The sequence below is a fragment of the Electrona antarctica genome, assembly GCF_951216825.1.
Source record: "Electrona antarctica genome assembly, chromosome: 20".
In the NCBI taxonomy this organism is placed as follows: Eukaryota; Metazoa; Chordata; class Actinopteri; order Myctophiformes; family Myctophidae; genus Electrona; species Electrona antarctica.
Window position 1 is genome coordinate 9,204,102 of NC_136801.1, and position 19,373 is coordinate 9,223,474.

At 42.3% G+C, this 19,373-nt stretch overlaps 3 protein-coding genes across 5 annotated transcripts in view; 2 read left to right on the top strand and 1 right to left on the bottom strand.

Annotated features, from left to right (window-relative positions):
- Positions 1 to 738, top strand: part of hgd (homogentisate 1,2-dioxygenase) — a 29,085-nt gene extending 28,347 nt beyond the window's left edge. For all 3 annotated transcript variants that reach the window (XM_079489115.1, XM_079489113.1, XM_079489114.1), the window contains exon 14: positions 329 to 738. In XM_079489115.1, coding sequence (XP_079345241.1) covers positions 329 to 460 — 132 coding nt within the window. In that variant the 3' untranslated portion in view covers positions 461 to 738. The remainder of the gene's footprint in view (positions 1 to 328) is intronic.
- ndufb4 (NADH:ubiquinone oxidoreductase subunit B4) lies at positions 715 to 4,081 on the bottom strand. Its single transcript, XM_079489477.1, has 3 exons — positions 3,867 to 4,081; positions 2,033 to 2,176; positions 715 to 856 (listed from the first exon to the last, which is right to left on the bottom strand). The coding sequence occupies exons 1-3, from the start codon at positions 4,041 to 4,043 to the stop codon at positions 794 to 796; spliced, it is 384 nt and encodes a 127-aa protein (XP_079345603.1). The 5' UTR covers positions 4,044 to 4,081; the 3' UTR covers positions 715 to 793.
- spag16 (sperm associated antigen 16) lies at positions 3,524 to 9,579 on the top strand. Its single transcript, XM_079489112.1, has 5 exons — positions 3,524 to 3,720; positions 4,283 to 4,602; positions 5,090 to 5,704; positions 7,289 to 7,624; positions 8,863 to 9,579. The coding sequence occupies exons 2-5, from the start codon at positions 4,522 to 4,524 to the stop codon at positions 9,376 to 9,378; spliced, it is 1,548 nt and encodes a 515-aa protein (XP_079345238.1). The 5' UTR covers positions 3,524 to 3,720; positions 4,283 to 4,521; the 3' UTR covers positions 9,379 to 9,579.
- Positions 9,580 to 19,373: the final 9,794 nt, after the last annotated feature.

Below are 19,373 nucleotides of genomic sequence, written 5' to 3' on the forward strand. Positions count from 1 at the left end.
TCATTTGTTTATAAAAAAATCCATTTGAATTTTATTGTTGATTTATATGTATAATATACTAAATTTAAAAAAAAGTAATTCAGGTACAGGACAAACAATATATTTATTATACCGGTAACATCTGCACACAGCTAAATATGCTCCCAAAGTTTATTGCAAGCTCAGTCCACCTTTTCCATCCCGTCTGGATCTGATAACTTTGTCGTACAAATACCTTTGTGGTGAAAGATCAGTTGTTTTGTCTTTATATGACTGATAAGTTTGTACATTGCAATCCACAAAAGCTTGTTTTGACAAAATCCTACATGTTCCCCATTTCTTTCCCCAGGCCTTCATGTTTGAGTCCTCGTTCAGTATGGCCGTGACCAAATGGGGTCTAGAAACCTGCCAGAGACTGGACAAGAAATACTACCAGTGTTGGGAGACACTTCGCAGTCACTTTAACCCCAACCAAAAGTAAATGGAAATACAAGATGTCCTATATGCATTATGCATATAGTTAACACATACAGTATAGGATTTACAATAAATAGACTCATACATGCGTTATGCTAATGTTTTAGCAACTTTGTGTCCTTTGATTTGATTTCCTGTGTTTCATTCGGTGAAAGGAGAAAAATAAACTGATGATATTTTTAGTTAATCACATCAAACCCAAATTGTCCGAGGTGGAGTGTTTTAACAAGTCCAATAAAGCCACTCTTAGTTTTTAACAACATAATGTTTTATTAATTTAACAGTAATTACACGTTGACATTCTTAGAATATAATAGCCTTCTACAGAGAAGAGAGCTCAGTATGCCAGCTTGAACTTGCGCTCGAGGGTCCCGGCTTTGATCTGCTCTTCTCTGTTATCCTGTAGAGTAGACATTGGAGCAGAAAGGGGGAGGGGGGGGTCAGTGCTGTTGCTGTGGCAACAAACTCATATCACCTAACTCTCTTCACCTTCCAGACATTTCCCCCACTGCATGTTTTATGAATGTGCATTTTATGATTCACTTGCTGCCTATTTTTTCAAAGAGCCTAGCAGTATGACAATTGCAGCTGGGTCTCGCTGACATTCTTGGGTGATTATTTAGATGGAAACCTCTGAATAGAGGCAAGTGGTGCCTTCACTTCAAACATGAATAGAATAGTAGAATGGCAAAGAACAGGGTGTACCATACTGTAACAGTACATGTACCAGTGAGTGTTTAGTATTTCATAAAAAAAAGATTGTTCCATTGGCTTGATTGAGAACTATTCTAAAATGCAATGTACACATTCACATTGAGGTAACGTGACATGTAACATTCAGTACCTTCTGTGTATTTGCACAACAATGTTCTTGTTTGTGCAGGCAGTCGCAGGGATTACTTTCTTGTAGAATGTTTTTTTGCAGTGAAATTGTTATTAAAACCGTTTTAACTGGGATATGTAGGCCTATATGATTTCCATGTTGCCATATAAGAGTTTTATGAAAGCAATAAGCCAAGTGAAGCAGTGCCTCCTAAACCACTGCTTCTTGCAGCTTATTGCTTTAATAGTATCTGTACTGTACCACACTGTTATGTAAAATGTCACTAATGATGATAGTCTTTAAGGGTGCAATGCAACAGTTAATTGAACAAATCAATAATCGATATGTTAATAATTGAGTTAAAATGTTAGCAACAAAAAGGTAGGAGTGCACACCGATAGTGGGGAGGTACTGACCACAGGAGACAAACTTGATAGTGATACCCTGTGATACCCTGAAGGCGGCATTTTGTTGCCGAAACACAATAAAAAGGTTTTTTTTGCATCGTGACTACGAGCTGTGAGACCTCTCCTTCCCATTTTCAAAAATGTCAGCTTTAAAAGAATATATATTCAAAGATTTGCACAAACCTTCACGATTTTTGAATAGCCAAAGTGTAATATCATGCTTTTAAGCTCGGCTCTAAAACGACACGGATGCTTTCCTGGTCTTAATGGGTTAATGAGAAGTTCCCAGCACTGAATGAGCCCTGAGGTATCAAGCAAACATAATGCAGTGCATCTGGTCTCATACCCTGTCGGTCTTGAAGGTGAAGTAGAGAACAAAGAGAGGGACAACGCCAAAGAGCAGACCCAGCAGAGACGTCTTGTTCGTGGGCCTGAAGTGTGGGTAGGGGTTGGTCCGTGCATACACCCAACGGGTCAGGGCAGGGTCTTCCTGCACAAGACAAAAAGCAAATTGACAAATGAACCAGGTGTCGACACACACGAGAGATGCCGCTCAACATACTTCCGTGTGTACATACAGTAGATATAAACAATACATATCATATGCATTCATTTCTATGGGTGAGTAATAGGAATTGCAAGAGTAAAAAGAAATACGTTCAGATGGTGGTCCACGTCTAAATAGTAAATATATATTAATTTGGGGGTCTGAGATTTGAGAACCACTCAGTATATTCAATTCAACAGACCCTTTTTAACAGCAGACATTTTGACAGGTGAATGGAGCTCAATGATAACGTGTTTGTGTATCATGTGGGTGTCAGTGTTTAAATGTATTTAGCTCCTCTCAGGACCCCTCGGTTAAGCTCTTTTCATCGCTTCCCCCCGTAGGGTCCCTTTGCATTTCTTCCACCCTCTATGGTAGACAGATGTACATAGCCTCCGTTCATGCCGTGCTGCGCTCCGCTTAAGTGGTGGTGAGATGTTTCAAAGATGCATAAAGCGGCTATAGGAGACAACGGAAACGCGGGAGAAATTTAATTTGGCGCAGATGCCGTTAAGTATTTTTTATCTTTTTTTCCAGTTTTGGCTGCTCTGAAATTCTCCCTTCCTTCCTTCCATGACTTCCTTATTGACTTCCCATTGTACCGCCTCCCGTACCGAGACTGGCTAGCTGCAACAGAGCAGATCAGAGGCAGGAACATAGGGACGCGCAGCTAGCCGAGGGGTCCCGAGAGGGGCTAAAATGTATTATGTATTGGCACATTTTAAAACGACAACAAAGTAAGCAACAATAACATAAGTGGACTGCACTGAACAGCCCTGCGTACCACCTGTTTTGCATTTGCACATAATGCAGGAGGCAGCAGCGCAACCCGTTAATAAAAACGAGTGTTTCCAAACTCCAACACTTAGAAAAAGAATCACCTGCAGAGAATTTCTTGACAGAAAGTAGCTCATAACATGTCTACGATGGATTTTTATGAAACAAAAGCTTGGCAGATAATGTTTAATACAAGCAGATCGCAAAAACAAATTGGATGAGTGGGGAGTCAATGGAGGGTATTGCAACTCTAGATTCAAAAATCACACCTGTGTGAACTGAGTGGTGAAACCATAGATATATCTATGGGTGAAACTCCCCTCTCCCCTTGCCTCTCTCTCTCTGTAATTAGCATTTAGCAGGCAACAGCGCAACACTATCTCGCTCTCTCCGTTTCTGGCACAACAGCGCCACTTTTGCCCCTACTGCTGCTACTCATAGTCACATAGGTGAGGACACATAGGTGAGGACGGACGGACATTGCTGTTCCTTGGAGTGATGCAACCACTCAACAATCTAGAGTTGCAAATTGCGCGCACAAGCACGAATGAAAGCGTAGACCCGCAGTAGAGCACACAAGACACAATTAATGTGATGATTACCGTCAGCTGTGTTTACCTGTCTGTCAATAATGCATGTCTGCTGTGAACGTGGACTTGTCTGCGAGGGACTGTATTTTAATCTTCTGAATTCCGGGTTCAGCTAATGAGGTGAGCAAAAAGCATTTCGTGCCTGTCCCTGCCTAACAATTTCAGATACAACTGAACTGACACGTTTTATTAAATAAGAATTGCATTGCTCTGCTCATGAAGGGGGCTCTGACATTGCTAGCCAGAATGCTAACGTAGCTACTTACAATCAGCTCTTTTCTGTGCGGGTTGTTGAGCTGCAGCTGGTACTGACGCTTCAGGTTGGCCCGCAGGGCAGCTCGCTCCTCTTCTGCACGTCGAAAGTGCGGCGATAAGTTAAAATACTCGTTTGGGTCCAATGTTTTTGGCCGAGTGGCCAAGGGCGCCTCTCGGTAGTCCGCCATGTTTGTTTGATGTGATGACCGACCGACGCGAGCAGCACGATAATCTCGCGTTGAAGTCCTGACGTCATCTCTCACCCAACCGTGTGGGGGGGGTGGCGTCTGGTATCCATAGCAACGTCGAGTTTTTCATCCACATTAACAGCTTCCAAAGTTCCAGCCCGTTCTTAACTTCTTAATCACTTCGTTGTAAATTCGTTCTTACTTCCACGGTAATTCCTTCACTCACACAATGACCACAGCATCCAATCAGGACATCATCATCGACACTGATGATGACTTTCAATACGAGGAGGTGGCTGTAGATGATGACTGGAGTTTGACGGATGGGGGAGAAGAGGATTTGGAGGCGACGGTGAGAGCCATCAGGGGGGACCGGGGAGACAGAGCCCCCATTGCTGTCCCCCCAAAACTCCAGACAACGAGGGCCGGAGTCGGAGAACAGCCCGTGGATGACTTTGTGCGCAGCTTTCTTCTCAAAATGGGTATGACACAAACGCTCGACTGCTTTCAAAGGGAATGGCACGAGATGGCGCAGAAGGGCTTACTGAAGCCAGAACAGGTGTGTAAACTAACTATATTTATTTACTTCACCAAGGTACTGTCACGGTACCTTCAATTTCAATACTTTATATGAGGCTAATACTCTACTACATCTCAGAATTAAATGATTGTACATTTTCCTCTATTATATTTGACAGTTTTAGTAACGCGTTATGTAGATTTAGATGATTAATAATTAATCAAATTATGTCCACAATGCATGTGAGAGAACATGATATACAATAATTTTTTTATATATATGTTTTTATTAGCTAAGCTTTTTCCATTTTAAAATACAAGACACTACATGACCACAAACAAAACAGAGGAAATAAAATATGATATACAATTCTTAAATGGCTATTCTGCCTAATGAGTAGGCCTCTTTTTAATGCTAATTCTTTTGTGCTTTTTGAAAGCAGGACTTACTAACAAAAAATATTTTTCACACTTGTCTTGTGGTGGTATTGCTGCTTTTCTGAGTGCTTGCTCTTCCACCCCTGCAGGTTGGTTTGGTGCCAGACGTGTACACACAAACCCAGCGTCTGGACGAGGAGCTAAGGAACACGCAGATGGAGAGGAATGAGCACAGACGGGTGTCCTCGGCGGCAGCGGAGACACTGGTGAAGCTCCAGAAAGAAAGAGATTTCCACCGCATGCACCACGAGCGAGTTGTCCAGGAAAAGGCCAGGCTGATCGAAGACCTCAGAAGACTAAAGGCCCACTGTTCCAAATATGAACCCGCCGTAACGCAGATGAATGAAAAATACCAGGCGGCTTTGAGGCAGAAGATGTTGCTCAGTTTGGAAAGGGACAAGGCGCTGGCGCAAGTGAACAGCCTCCAAGCTGCTCTGCACAGTATTGTCTCTCCTTCCCTACCATCTACTCTGAGCACAGGGCGGAAAGAAGCACAAAGTGCCAAATCTAATAGGAGAGCTAGGTGTCTAACGGAAGTCCCATCCAAAGACCCAGCCAAGACCTCTAACGTCTACAAACACTCCAAGGATTCTGAGTTCCCTCTAAACTTTAAAGCCAACAATCCACAAAAGCACCAGTCCATAGATGAAAGTGTTCCTTCCAAGACCAAGGCAGATAGCTTCCACCTTACCAATACACTCAAGGTCATTCAATTTTGCTTTGGGACGATTACTACATACTGAATAATGTATAATCATTGATGATACTCATTATTATTATCCTTCTCCCTGGCCATAAATCAGAATCAACATTTATGTTGCGTTCACACGAGGCATATGCAAATATGCAAATATCACAGCATATTTGTTGCGTTGTCGCTTTGTAAAAATCTGTTGCTCACATGGTTGTTGACGTTATCAAGCGTGCATCCGTAGTGACGTGTGTCGGAGGCGCAGCTACAGTTGTAGCTTTATAGTTTTGCATCTGGAAGTTGAACCCAGCTCAGCTACAGTTGTAGCTTTGTAGTTTTGCATCTGGAAGTTGAACCCAGCTCAGCTTCAATTTGTAGCTTTGTATCTTTTGCAGCAGCTACAAACATCAGATTTGCTTCGTAGCTTCACGTTGCTGGCGTCCATTGACAATGAATGGTAAACTGTAGCTTTGCATCTGCCTGTGTGAACACACCTTTATTGTCACATCACAGGTTTACAGGTGTAAAACAGTGAGTGAAATTCGGTTTAAAAAAAGAAAGGGAAGAAGAAGGGGGGGGGGGGGGGGTGGGCGGCAAGGGGAAGAAAGAGAGAGATCAATAAAAATGTATCTACATAATTATTAATACACATAGTATACAGTATCGATGAGAGAAAGATGAGTCTTTTACAAATTTATTTCTGGTGTTATCTGAACAACTGAATACTTTTGTGAAAGATTGTTTTGTACATTTGGGGAAAAATGCTAAAGATTTAATTTAGAAAGTGTTGAAGTCAGTCGTTTACAGGATATCAAACTTAAGTGCTATTTTAATGTTTCCTTTGTCAAGTTTTTATCTTGATAAGTCCTGGTAAATACTGTTTTTTCGTAAATTATTGCCCGGACTGATAATACTACAGCCAGCGTCACACATAAGTATCAAAAGTAGCAGATCCACAATGAAAGCTCGAAATGTGTTGCGTAGTGATACATTTTGAGCTCGTAGTTTCTGCTACTTATCCTATTTTTGAATTTGAATTCTGAAAAGTACCAATTTCTGACAGAGACTAAATCAGTGATACTTTGTTCAAACATCATCAAACTTGCTGGCTATTTTAACTCAATCTGTGCCCAAAATGATTTTGAAATTGATATTTTGTTGATATAGCTCAAAAAGTTAAATCAATATCCAATTCTGATAAAACTTGTAAGTTATCTTTAATATAGAGCAGGGGTTCTCAACCCGTGGGTCGCGACCCCTTGGGGGGTCGCCAAATTATTTTGGGGGGTCCCCAAATTATTTTCAATTTATCTGGTTTCAGTATTCATTTATGATATATTTTCTCTATTATTAAGGTTATTTTTGCAGTCAGTTTGTATTGGGGGTGGGGAGGGGGGGCAGGGCAGGGGGTCGCGAGACATGGCCAAAGCATTTCCGGGGGTCCCCAGCCAAAAACGTTGAGAACCCCTGATATCTATATCAGTTGGTGTGGAAACTAAAATGTCTAGATGGGTAGCAGCTTTCAGCTGTTGGCCCGAATCCCTGAGTTATTAATATGATCATATTGTTGCTTTATTCTGTATGCCTTACTATGCAGGCACACAGTCAGTCAGTCAGCTGCCTCGCGGCACATCCCACAAAACCTATACTGGCTTCCTCTAGTGATGACCAGCTATGGAGGGTTTGGGGTCTTCCAGAAGGAGATCTGTTAGCTACGGGGGAGGGCCACACCGATTGGCTGTCTGGAATCAGCTTCCACCCGGATGAGACCAAACTGGGCACCACAGGAGGTGACGGGGGCCTCCGTATCTGGGACCTCTCCCTGGGCGTTCTGGTCCTCACTCTAGAGGGCCACATTGGAGCCACCTGGGGCTGCTCCTTCCACTCCTGTGGCAACTTTGTGGCATCCTGTTCAAGGGATTGCACCATCAAGGTTTGCTGTTATAATTGAAAGTGCATGTAAATCCTTTCAATATCATTGCTGTCCAGCAGAAACTTGAATCACTGTATTTCAACTTTCCATGTTTTTTTGGGGGTTTTTTTTGTAAAATAACAAGAGTGCACACATCGCACTGAGACTTGTCATGATACGTATGTACTATTTGTGCTATTGCTATGTGCTGTAGATGTGCCATTTTCGTATTATTGTTTTAAAGTATAAGTGAGTTTTGGGTTTTATAAATATTTAACAAGAGCTTGTGACTAAATAATTAAAGGACCACTTCACCACTTTTCAACCTATCTTCATATAATAGGTCCTCACTAATAATCATGATAAAATGGCACGATTTTTTTCTACTCAGTCTGTGTCTCATAGGAGGGCTGTGGGCAGTTTAGAAACCGTCTTCCAGTGACATCATCATTAGACAGATTTTTTTTTAAACAAGATTCTTTTACAAAAATGTTTAGATTTCCATTATGGTGAGAACGATGGCTTCCATTTTCGCATTGCAACTTTTCAGGACTAGTAAGCCTGCAGTTTCTATTAGCTTGTATTCCCCATCGATGATGTCACTGGAAGACGGTTTCTGAACTGCCCACAGCCCTCCCTTGGGACACAGACAGAGTAGAATTTTTTTTTCATGATTATTTGTGAGGACCTACTATATGAAGATAGGTTGAAAAGTGGTGAAGTGGTCCTTTAACTACACTGGATCTCAGGTTCTTTATTTCCATTTCCTGAACAGTAACGGTATTGGACATACAAGGTTTCTGCCCGACAGTGATGATACGTCGTTTTTCTCTGTGTTCTTCTGACACAGCAGTCTTAACACACAAATCCCTTTTACTTATTTTAATTCGCTTATTTTAATGATGTTTAGGACACAAGAAACACTTTCCTGGGGTTTTTATGTGTGTAATATATTTTTTTAGATATTTTAGTCATGACACCATGTTCATGACCAAATACCTGTCATGAAATTGTGGTCTCACTTCCTTCCTGGACTACAAAGTCACACCTCCATGCATCAAACACACAGATTTCATTCTTTTTCTAGCAATGGGATGCAAATTTAAAATTGTGCTACTGTTATCTATACTACAAATACTATTAACATTGAGTGACTGCAGTTATTCCAGTGGTGAAATGCCCCTTTTAATACTTATTAGGTGTAGCAAGCAGTTTTACGTATGTATATCCTCTTGCTCTCTGTGTGTATATATCTGCAGGTGTGGGACCTTCAGAGCGAGTGTTGTCGAGCCACCCTGCGTGGACACACCGCCTCCGTCAACAGTGTGGAGTTCCTGTCGTTCTCCAACACCCTGCTGAGCTCCTCCGCTGACAAAACACTCGCCATGTGGGACGCTAGGACCGCCACTTGTTCTCAGACGGTCTGCGGACACACCGGCTCCTGTAATCACGCCACTTTCAACCCGTCGGGCCAGACCATCGCCTCCTGTGATTCCTGTGGCATTGTCATGCTGTGGGACGTCAGGAATCTGGTGGCCCCAGCCGTCATCGTAGAGACAGGACCTCACCCCAGCAACCAAGTGGCCTTTAGTCCTGTGGGGCAGCTGCTGGCTGTTGCTGGGGGAGACGGATTATTGAGAGTGGTTGACCTGTCCACAAACAAGGTAGCCGGCACTCTGAGCCACGAGGATGCAGTGCAGAGTGTCGTCTTTGACCACAAGGGGGAGCATTTGCTCTCAGGAGCGTCTGATGGGCAGATTTATGTGTGGTCGTGATAAGAGAAGAATGTTGTCTGGATTGATTGATCCTCATCAGGCAGTTAGACTTTCCTTACAACCCCCATCCCAAAAGAGTATTCTATGAAACCGTCATTGCTTCCAAAATAAATGTTTAACCATGTTTAAACAAGATGGTGGTTGATCTTTTTTTTCTTTTCTTTTTTTAAAACTTTGCCTAAATAAAAAGATGTGGAAGTTTTTATTGTAATTTGATTTTTCCCCTCCCCACAGATCTAGCAGTGTAAAATGTTAACCACATGAGGGTGATATGTGAGGGATACATGAGTAGAACCGTCAGAAAACAATAATGACTCAGTCATAGTTGCCAGGTGCACAAAATGATCTCTAACAATGACAGATAGCCGAATTCTTTCACCACATCTTACTAAATGTAGTACATATACTGTATACAATACATATGCTTTTGTTTGGTCAAATGTCAAAAAAACAAATCAATCAATTGAACAGAATAAGTGTGAATATTAAATGATGAGAATCACAATGTTGTGCACTGAAGATTAGATCTATCTGTAGCCTAATTATGCAGATGTTTAACAATAATGACACTTGAGATCATAAAATGAAACTTGTAAGGGTCCATTTGGTTTCATTTCACACTCAAGAGTTAAATCTAAGGGTTAAGTCTAAGGGTCCCTTTGGTTAGCTGGAAACCATGCACGTAGAGTCCCTTCAAGGACCACTGGTGGTGGTCCCTGGACCAGGACCACTGGTTGAAAAATGAAAACGGCTGAACTAGGGTTTTTTAAATCATATATTTACAATTTACAATTTAGGCATTTAGCAGACGCTCTTAATCCAGAGCGACTTACATTAAGCAATAACAAAAGCATGGCATACATCACATATATAAAAAGTAGTTATCATGAATCATGCCTAGACTAAGAACGTAACAGTGGAGTATCTATGTAAACTATACATACTATACTATATAATATATTATACATGTGTACTATAAAGTGCTATGACTACATAAAGTGCAATTCTAGAGCTGTCTACGTAACAAGCTATAAGTCTGTTTAAAATACTATCTAAGTCTACATAATGTGCTATCTAAGGGGCTAGGCTAGGGCAAGTGCTACGGGCCATGGTGGAGTCTGAAGAGGTGGGTTTTCAGACTACGGCGGAAGATTGGGAGTGAGGCTGCAGTTCTGACTGTGATGGGAAGTGCATTCCATAGTTTTGGAGCCAGAAGGGAGAAGAGTTTGGGACATGTGGAGCGTTGTCCCGGCGTTTTTAGTGAAGGTACCTCCAGCTTCCCTGCGTTGGCTGATCTGAGTGCGCGGGAGGGTTTGTAGGGTACGATCATACTTGTGAGATATGGGGGGGCCATGCCTTTGGTTGCTTTGAATGCCAGCATCAGAGTTTTGTATTCTGTGCGGGCAGCGACCGGGAGCCAATGGAGGGAGCGGAGAAGGGGGGTGACATGTGAGAATTTTGGCTGGTTGAAGACCAAGCGGGCTGCGGCATTTTGGATCATTTGGAGGGGCTTAAGTGCACATGCCGGTAGGCCAGTAAGGAGGGAGTTACAATAGTCAAGTTTTGACAAGACTGTTGTCTGGATTAGGAGCTGGGCTGACTCCTGGGTGAGGAACGGTCTAATTCGTCGTATGTTGTAGAGTGTAAACCTACAGGATCTAGTGACAGCTGTGATGTGTGTTTTGAACGAGAGCTGACTGTCCAGGACAACACCAAGGTTCCTGGCTGTCGGGACAGACTTTACCAGGGCGTTGTCTACGGAGATAGTTAGCTCCCGCATAGGGCAGGACTTAGCTGGGAAGAACAGAAGCTCAGTCTTGTCTGGGTTCAGCTTGTGGTGGTTGGAAGACATCCACTGTGAGATGTCAGCCAGGCATGCAGTGATGCGTTCTTCTACCTGGGTGGCAGAGGGGGGGAAGGATAGAAACAGTTGTGTGTCATCGGCATAGCAGTGATAGGATATATTGTGAGCAGAGATGATGGTGCCAAGGGATCCTCTTGAACTATACCCATTCTACATAGCATACTGAATAAAATGTTCAATCAATAGTGTACAGCAGGGCTATATTTTGGCTTTAGATGAACCATTAAAAAGGAAATGTATATCAAATTGCTACAAAACCTGTAAATCCAGTGTCAGACCAGGCTAAGCACTCTTGTGTTGTCTCTCACCCAGAAAGCTGCAACGGCGGCTTGCCGCCAGCATCCTGCGCTGTGGCAAGGGGAGGCTGTGGTTTGATCCGAATTGGACCGACGACATCGCCAATGCAACCTCCTGTAAGTTAAACTCCACATTTTAACTGCTTAAATTGAACCCTACAGTATAATACAGTGGTTATTCGTGGGAAAAGTATATATTTTAGTAAAAGTACTAGCAATACTGCAATGTAGAAACACTGTTACAAGTAAAAGTTTGGTGATCAATTGTATTTGAGTTAAAGTACAAAAGTATTTTAATATACTCAAAAGTACCAAAAGTAAATTTCACAAGTTGTATAAAATGTATACGGTAAACATCTTTAGAAAATAGCTGATCTATAAGCTTAGAACGCGTTGCACCGCAGCGCGTTGTGCTTTTAGATCAGCTATTTTCATATAGCCATCGTTTTAAAAGAGCTGAAGTGGTGAATGTATGTTTTGTAATAATAATCAAGATATATAAAAAGTAACTACAACTCTAGGAGAAGTTGTAGTGGAGTAGAAGTAAAATGATTGAAAATCGTAAATACTTACTTTCCACTAGTGTCCCCATACATAGTTAAGTCCATGTTTTGTTACTATTTCCCTCTGCTTATCTATAAGCACACAGGGCTTAAAGTTCTCAGTCCTGTGGACGGATTTCAGTCCTGTGGATTTCATAGGGGTCATTTAATGAGATCAGTGCAGATTTGCAAAAATATCATTTTCAGTCTTGGGACTTCTTTGGGCTTTAAGCCCTGAGCACAGCTACAGTATATATAAGATTATAGATGTTCTAGATTTTCGCCAAATATTTGTAGTAATAGAGATGCTAGGGTTCAAGTGGTTATTGTTGACAACATTTTGAATGGAATCCTCCCAACCATGAAAGTGGACTTTAAACAGACATACGCGAGTGAGTGACCCAAATAGGAAGTGATAACTTGTCTCACTAGAATAGAGTACCTGTCTTCTGGCTCGGACGACCTTGAACGAGATTCCCATGCAGACAGTGCAAAATACACTTATGTGATAATTGTGTCACATGAGCTACAGTAGTCACAGACTTACAGAACAGAACTCACATCAAATTGCCTACTCACACTGCTGACATGCACGCTGAATGAGACGTTTTCTCAAACATTGTAGTCGTCAGCGAGCACAGCAAAGACCACTTATTTCACATTCACACAGTGAAATAAAAACCTCTTTTATTGTAATTTGTATTTCTTTCCCCCTCCCCACAGATCTAGCAGTGTAAAATGTTAACCACATGAGGGCGATATTGGTCTGTTTGGTTAGAGAACCATCACTTGTGAGGAGAGGAGTCAGGAAGAAGAGTAACAATTGAAGATGATTAAGGAAATTATGTATTGCAAAATAGACCTTGATTGCATTTCTTTTCAAGGACAATTAAGCCCTATTATAGGCTATATATGTAAAAATGGTTGTAATTTAAGATGCTTGAAAATCAATATATTGCAGAGAATAAAAAACTAATATCATCTTGTCTGTATGATAAACGACTAGGCAGCAACTATGTCATCACCAGCCCAGAGGGTATTTCTGTGGGATAGGAACATATCCTAAAGAACACAACTCTAATGAGCACACATCAGGCTGTTTCAACTAATTGAATGTACACTATGTACTACCGGTCCTGGAACTTGGCAAGAAGCCATACGTGTAAAAAGAAAAAATCATAAATCATGGTGTCCCTGCATGTGGTTTGAAATAATACTCTCTCTCTCCACACACACACACACACACACACACACACACACACACACACACACACACACACACACACACACACACACACACACACACACACACACACACACACACACATTGATATACTCAAAATACTACACTTGCATTTTAAACTCCGTGATAGGTGGAGGGCCAGGCAAAGCTAAAGCACGTGTGACCGAGTCATTTCTCACCCTCCCTGGACCTATCTATCTATCTATCTATCTATCTATCTATCTATCTATCTATCTATCTATCTATCTATCTATCTATCTATCTATCCTCCATAATGTACAGTAAGATGAAATATGATGTGTTTCTGCCGAGGTACATAGACCCTCAGGCTTGGGTGTTCAACCCAATGAAGGCTCCAGTGTTCTGGGCATATACGTAATAAACGGTAGGCTACTTTCTTTTTACCACAATTTTTACCGCAATTATGCCCTTTCTCTGACTTTGTTGAGGTTGATGCTGGGACACCGTCTTTTGTTGAAAACCTCATGCCCCCATAATACCCAGAAAGATAATGCCCCCCATTGACAAAAGTATGTTCCACTCTGAGTTTTATGAGCCAGCAAGTCATTTGGCAACCATTTTGGTTTGCCATGTGCCTTCTTAGTACTTAATTATTTTCAAAATCACAATCATCATCTTTACTGCCCCAACACACACACACACACACACACACACACACACACACACACACACACACACACACACACACACACACACACACACACACACACACACACACACACACACACACACACACACCAGAACCAGCCCACAACAGCCCTGCCAATCGGGCTCAGCCCTATTGGCGAGTGGGAGACTGGGGTTGAATCCCCGCTCGATTGAGCCCTCCATACAGCAGTTGGCATTTATTTTCTTTATTTTTTTTATCCTCCATCGGTGACATAACTAACGTTTATCTGTGCCACCTTGCAACACTGCAAAACTCCAATCATCCCGGTAATCAGAAGTGATTTGCTATTCCTTTTATCTCCCAAAATGAATGTGTTTGAAGTGGAAGCCGGGCTCTTTCTCCTGATGCAAGCTAAAAAGGTGTCTTTCTTCTCGCCACTTTGCCAAAGCCCTCCAAGTTAATGTGGTGACTTTGACTTTAAGTGTTTTTTGAGGGGCGCTAGCCCCTCCTATATTAAGCTATTAGTGTAGATTTCCGTCCTACACAAACATTAAATTCCCAATGAATGGAGAGTTTTACGTCATAGTGTCTGAGCAAATCGTCTTAGTTTCTATTTTTGTCCTACACAAACATTAAATTCCCATTGACAATGAATGGAGAATGTTACGGCGTAGTGTCTGAGCAAATCGTCATAGTGTCTATTTTTGAGGGGCGCTAGCCCCTCCTATACACAGGTTTAATGTTTGTCTTTAGTTCAAAGTTTGTTTAGTAAACGCATTGATGATGAAGGGCAAATATATTGTCTCTTTATTGTTAATGGCGTTTAATGTTTGTGGTGGCACCGTTTGAGTTAGACTTTAAAGGAGCATTCAGTGATTTGGGTGATTTGTAAAAAACCCTGGTCCGCCCCGGTAACAAGATGTGCACATGCACACGCTCTACAGTGGGGGAAGTACAACAGACCAACAGCACGTGCACCAAGGCCCGCCCCACTCGATCATGATTGGAGGAAGGCCCCTCTCATCCTGATTGGATGAAGGCTTTGCCACCCAAAGCCCAAACCGAAACTAGGGTTTTTTGACCCCAGGGGCTCACTGGGGACAGGGAGGAACTCCTTATATGGTCAGCACACTTTATAGTAGGGAGGATTATCCAAAAAATAAGAAAAAATAAGTGATATTTGAATTAAGTGAGATCACTGAATATACCTTTAATATATTAGCGCCCCTCACTTCACACGGGTGTGATTTTTGTCCTACACAAACATTAAATTCCTATTGACTATATGAATGGAGAGTCATAGTGTCTGAGCAAATAGGCATATTGTCTATTTTACGTCATGATGATAAGAGCGCCCCTCACTTCACACGGGTGTGATTTTTATATTGTACTTTATATTTTAATCATAGACCCCTGCTAACTTATTACTTGGGAAGCGTTACATTCTAGGAATGTTGTGTTCCTTTCCCACCATTGTTTTAAGCTAACTGTGCCCTGTACAATGCATTTACAGTTTAATAAACTGTAAACCGTAAATTACAGTTTAATTTGCACACAGTTAATGAGGTGATGGTGTGTCAGGAATTTCAGCATTTTATATAGCCAACTCTCATTGTAGTAGACTACACAAGCCCCTACACATTCAAATCTACAGTCTGTATGGGGTGCTACCTCCCAAATGTATCAGAGAAGATAGCTGTGAGAATGGTAAATGGTAAATGGTGCATTTATATAGCGCCTTTATCCAAGGCGCTTTACATAGATTGTGCATCACATTCACCCATTCACACACACATTCATACACCGATTGCAGCGGAAGCCATGCAAGGCACCAACCAGCACATCGGGAGCAATTTGGGGTTCAGTGTCTTGCCCAAGGACACTTCGACATGTAGACAGGAGGAGCCGGGATTCGAACCGCCGACCCATGGATCATTGGACGACCTGCTCTACCTCTTGAGCCACAGTCACACAGCCACAGTCGCCCCCAGAATGAGAGTAGTCGGTAACTGACATCAACACTGGGAACTCCCTGCCAGAAAGGTTGTACTGTGGGATCCAAACAACACACGGCCATTGATCAAAAGGAAGCTGTGCTAAAGAAAGATGCTGGTGCAGAAAGCACAAATGAGCTGGCCAGATGTATGTAGAATGGAGATGACTGGAGACGCCAATGGAGAGCTCGTCTGAGGACAACCTAGAGAGATCAGTTAATTTAACACTGAGGATTGGACTGTGGGGTTCTATACCTCTCACGTCCTCCGCCGCTCCTTTCGCCGCCCTCCCTCATGGCAGTCCTTGAGATGTGGGGACGTGACACCAAAGCTCCTATTACTAGTTGAAAGGCATGTGGTTTTATTAGGATTAATTCCCTGCTTCAGTGCTGCCCCCTGAGCTCTCCTCACGACTGACAGCCCCATCTGCATCCCAGCCAGTTATGACCTTCATGTCACAGACTGAGAAGCAGAGGGAAAAGGGAAAAGTCAGTCACATGTTAATCCCACTTTGCTCCGGCTGAGCATCACTGTCGATGTCTCCCCCTTGGCCTCTCTTTCTGTATCACTGTCTTTATATCTCCTTCTGTCTGTATCTCTAGTCTCTTTCTCTTACTATCGTTTGCCCGATAATAATGATGATTTACCTTCTACTTTGAGTATGAGCTCGGAAGAGTCGGAGTGATCACCTTAAGTTTTCCTACCACGCATTAGTCCGCCATCTAAGATGGCGCCTCAGCTCTACTCCCCGGGACATGCTCTTCAGAAGAGCCACTGTCTTCATTCTCTCTCCACACCATCTTATTCTAATCCACAGCTATGAGATTGATTCACCCTGTCTGGGCGTATTCCCTTCTTAATAAATCAGTTTTCTCTGGGCCTCATATAGTGTGCAGCAGGTCAGCAGTATTTCCTGCTTTAATGCACTGAGCAGGGCAGAGATTGGCTTGTAGTGACTCAGCAGGTATCAATCATTTTCAAACAGGGAACACTCTGATGAACTCCCCACAGATTAAATGGAATTGCCCATATATGGTTAGCATCTGCTCAGATATGCAACATGCATGAGTTTAGCATTTACATGAATCCCCAAAGATGTATCATAATATTCTGCATTTTGCACTAATCCAGAAGTGTGTTGCTAAGGGTTTAATAGGCTGATATAGAAGGTCAGCATCAAAAATGTCATGCCGGCTCATGTGTAGCCTGCATAAAACTGCAGACTGCCATTGGAGTTTTTTTAGTTTTAGTTTTTTCATGTCATATGAAAGCAGGGAATCATAGCTTCAAATTGACATATTGGTTGTTCATAAAACAGGCTCGAAAGGTTCACTTCTGTGGACTCTAACATTACACCTAGCTACATGTTTAAGCATTTTAAGCAAACATGTCGATTTCAGCTCTGACACTTATTTCAGACATGCTGTGAAGTGTAAAAAAGTTTGTGTGAGAAAATGTTTTTCTCCTCTGGTGAAAAGCTGTAATTTGCGCGATGGCAGGCTCTCAGTCAAATCTGGTCACATTTTGGCAACGGTTTCTGTTATGTTTGATGTCAGACCAGAGCTCGAGGAGAGCTAGATCAGAGAGAGAGTGACAGAGAGAAACCGATAGGAAAGGGAGGAGGGACAGAGAGATTGGGAGGAGGAGCGACAGAGGGAGAGTGGGAAGGGGAAGGCGAGAGGGAGGGAGAGTGGGAAGGGGAAGACGAGAGGGAGAGAGAGATCCTGTAAGCACAATAACCCTGGCTACACCAGGCTGTGTATATACACATAACAGGTAGAAAGTATAATGAGTGATTTTATATATTTTGTTTTGAAACATGCGCGTGAATAATAACTTTGCTGTCTCCATCCTGTGTGTCAACAGTAGGTCCTTGAATTCCACCTGTAGTGGTTGATACTTTTCTTATCATGACAAATAATTCCCATTAGAGTGCTCTTGAAATATTACCACAATGGGTCATGTTGAAAATGTTCATGTGTGACAAAATGAGGACATTGCAGCTGGCAGACGAAGCTTTACTGATAATTAGAGCTGGACACAGTGCCAGGAAAAGTCAATACAAACAACGAGTTCTGTGAGCAAATAAGCCTCCCTCTGCCATCGATGCTGAAAGGTCAGCGGGCTACTGGGCTCACGTCATAACATTGTTATCCGACAGTTACACACATCACAGACTCTCTCTCTCTTTATCTCTCTCTCTCGCTCTAGTGCTTTAGTATACCTGTGTGGAGGACATAAATGTTTTAGGATGGTTATTTTTTTAATGCCATTTGGCACTCACAATAGTATAAATACAATAGTACAAATGCATGCACAGTTGCACACACACACACACACACACACACACACACACACACACACACACACACACACACACACACACACACACACACACACACACACACACACACACATTGGATGTCACTCTTTCCCTTTCATTATAGGACAGGAGTGCTGAGGGGAGAGGTTGAGGAAGTTTTGACAGGAGAGTTAGACGAGACGGTTGGGGAGGTGATGTCAGGGACCAGGGAGGTCGGCTCTTCTTCATTTGACAGGAGAGAAAAGGGAGAAGAGAAATTCTGCATGACGGAAGAGCAGCCATTGCAGAAATGCAGAGCAGGGCATGCCTTGCCTCTCCTCACCTTGTCAAACAAATACATATGACAAATCTCACCTTATAGTCTATGGTGAGATATTATATGTTTGTTAGACCCTAGTGCTGCAGTGCACGGTTCTGTAAGATCTAAGAAGATGAGATAATAACATATTGGTAAAACATTATTGGTATCTGTGGGGAAATCGTAGCAGCAACAGCAAGCAGTAAGCATCATGAAACACAGGATAGGGGCAGATAAGCGTAGAGAGATAATAGAATAGAATTTTAATAATAAAAAATCACACCCGTGTGAACTGAGTGGTGTAAGGTCTTATATAGACTGATCAACTGTGGTCTGACGTAATGTCTGACGTAATGAAATCACACCCGTGTGAACTGGGTGACCATAGCAACCATGCTAATTTTTTGGTACGAACAGACACGTAAACTAACAAAGCCAGTTGTAGGAGTGGTTTACACCACTCAAAAAATATATTTTATTTTACACCTGTGTGAACTGAGTGGTGCAAGGTCTTATATAGTCTGATCAGCTATGTCAGTGACGTCACACACTAACCATAGTAACCATGCTCACCTTTGCACGGACACGTACACAGGTACACAAACATAGATACAGACAAAGCTGGTTGTTGGAGTGGTTTGCACCACTCAAAAATATATACTTAGAGTTCAACCCTAGACGGATGCGTTGAGTCTGACTTAATTCATATTATGTATTTTCTATCATGGATATGTCCAGAGTTAGACTGTCAACAGTGAACAGTGTCAAACAGCTATATATCCAGATAACAGAGATTATCTGGAT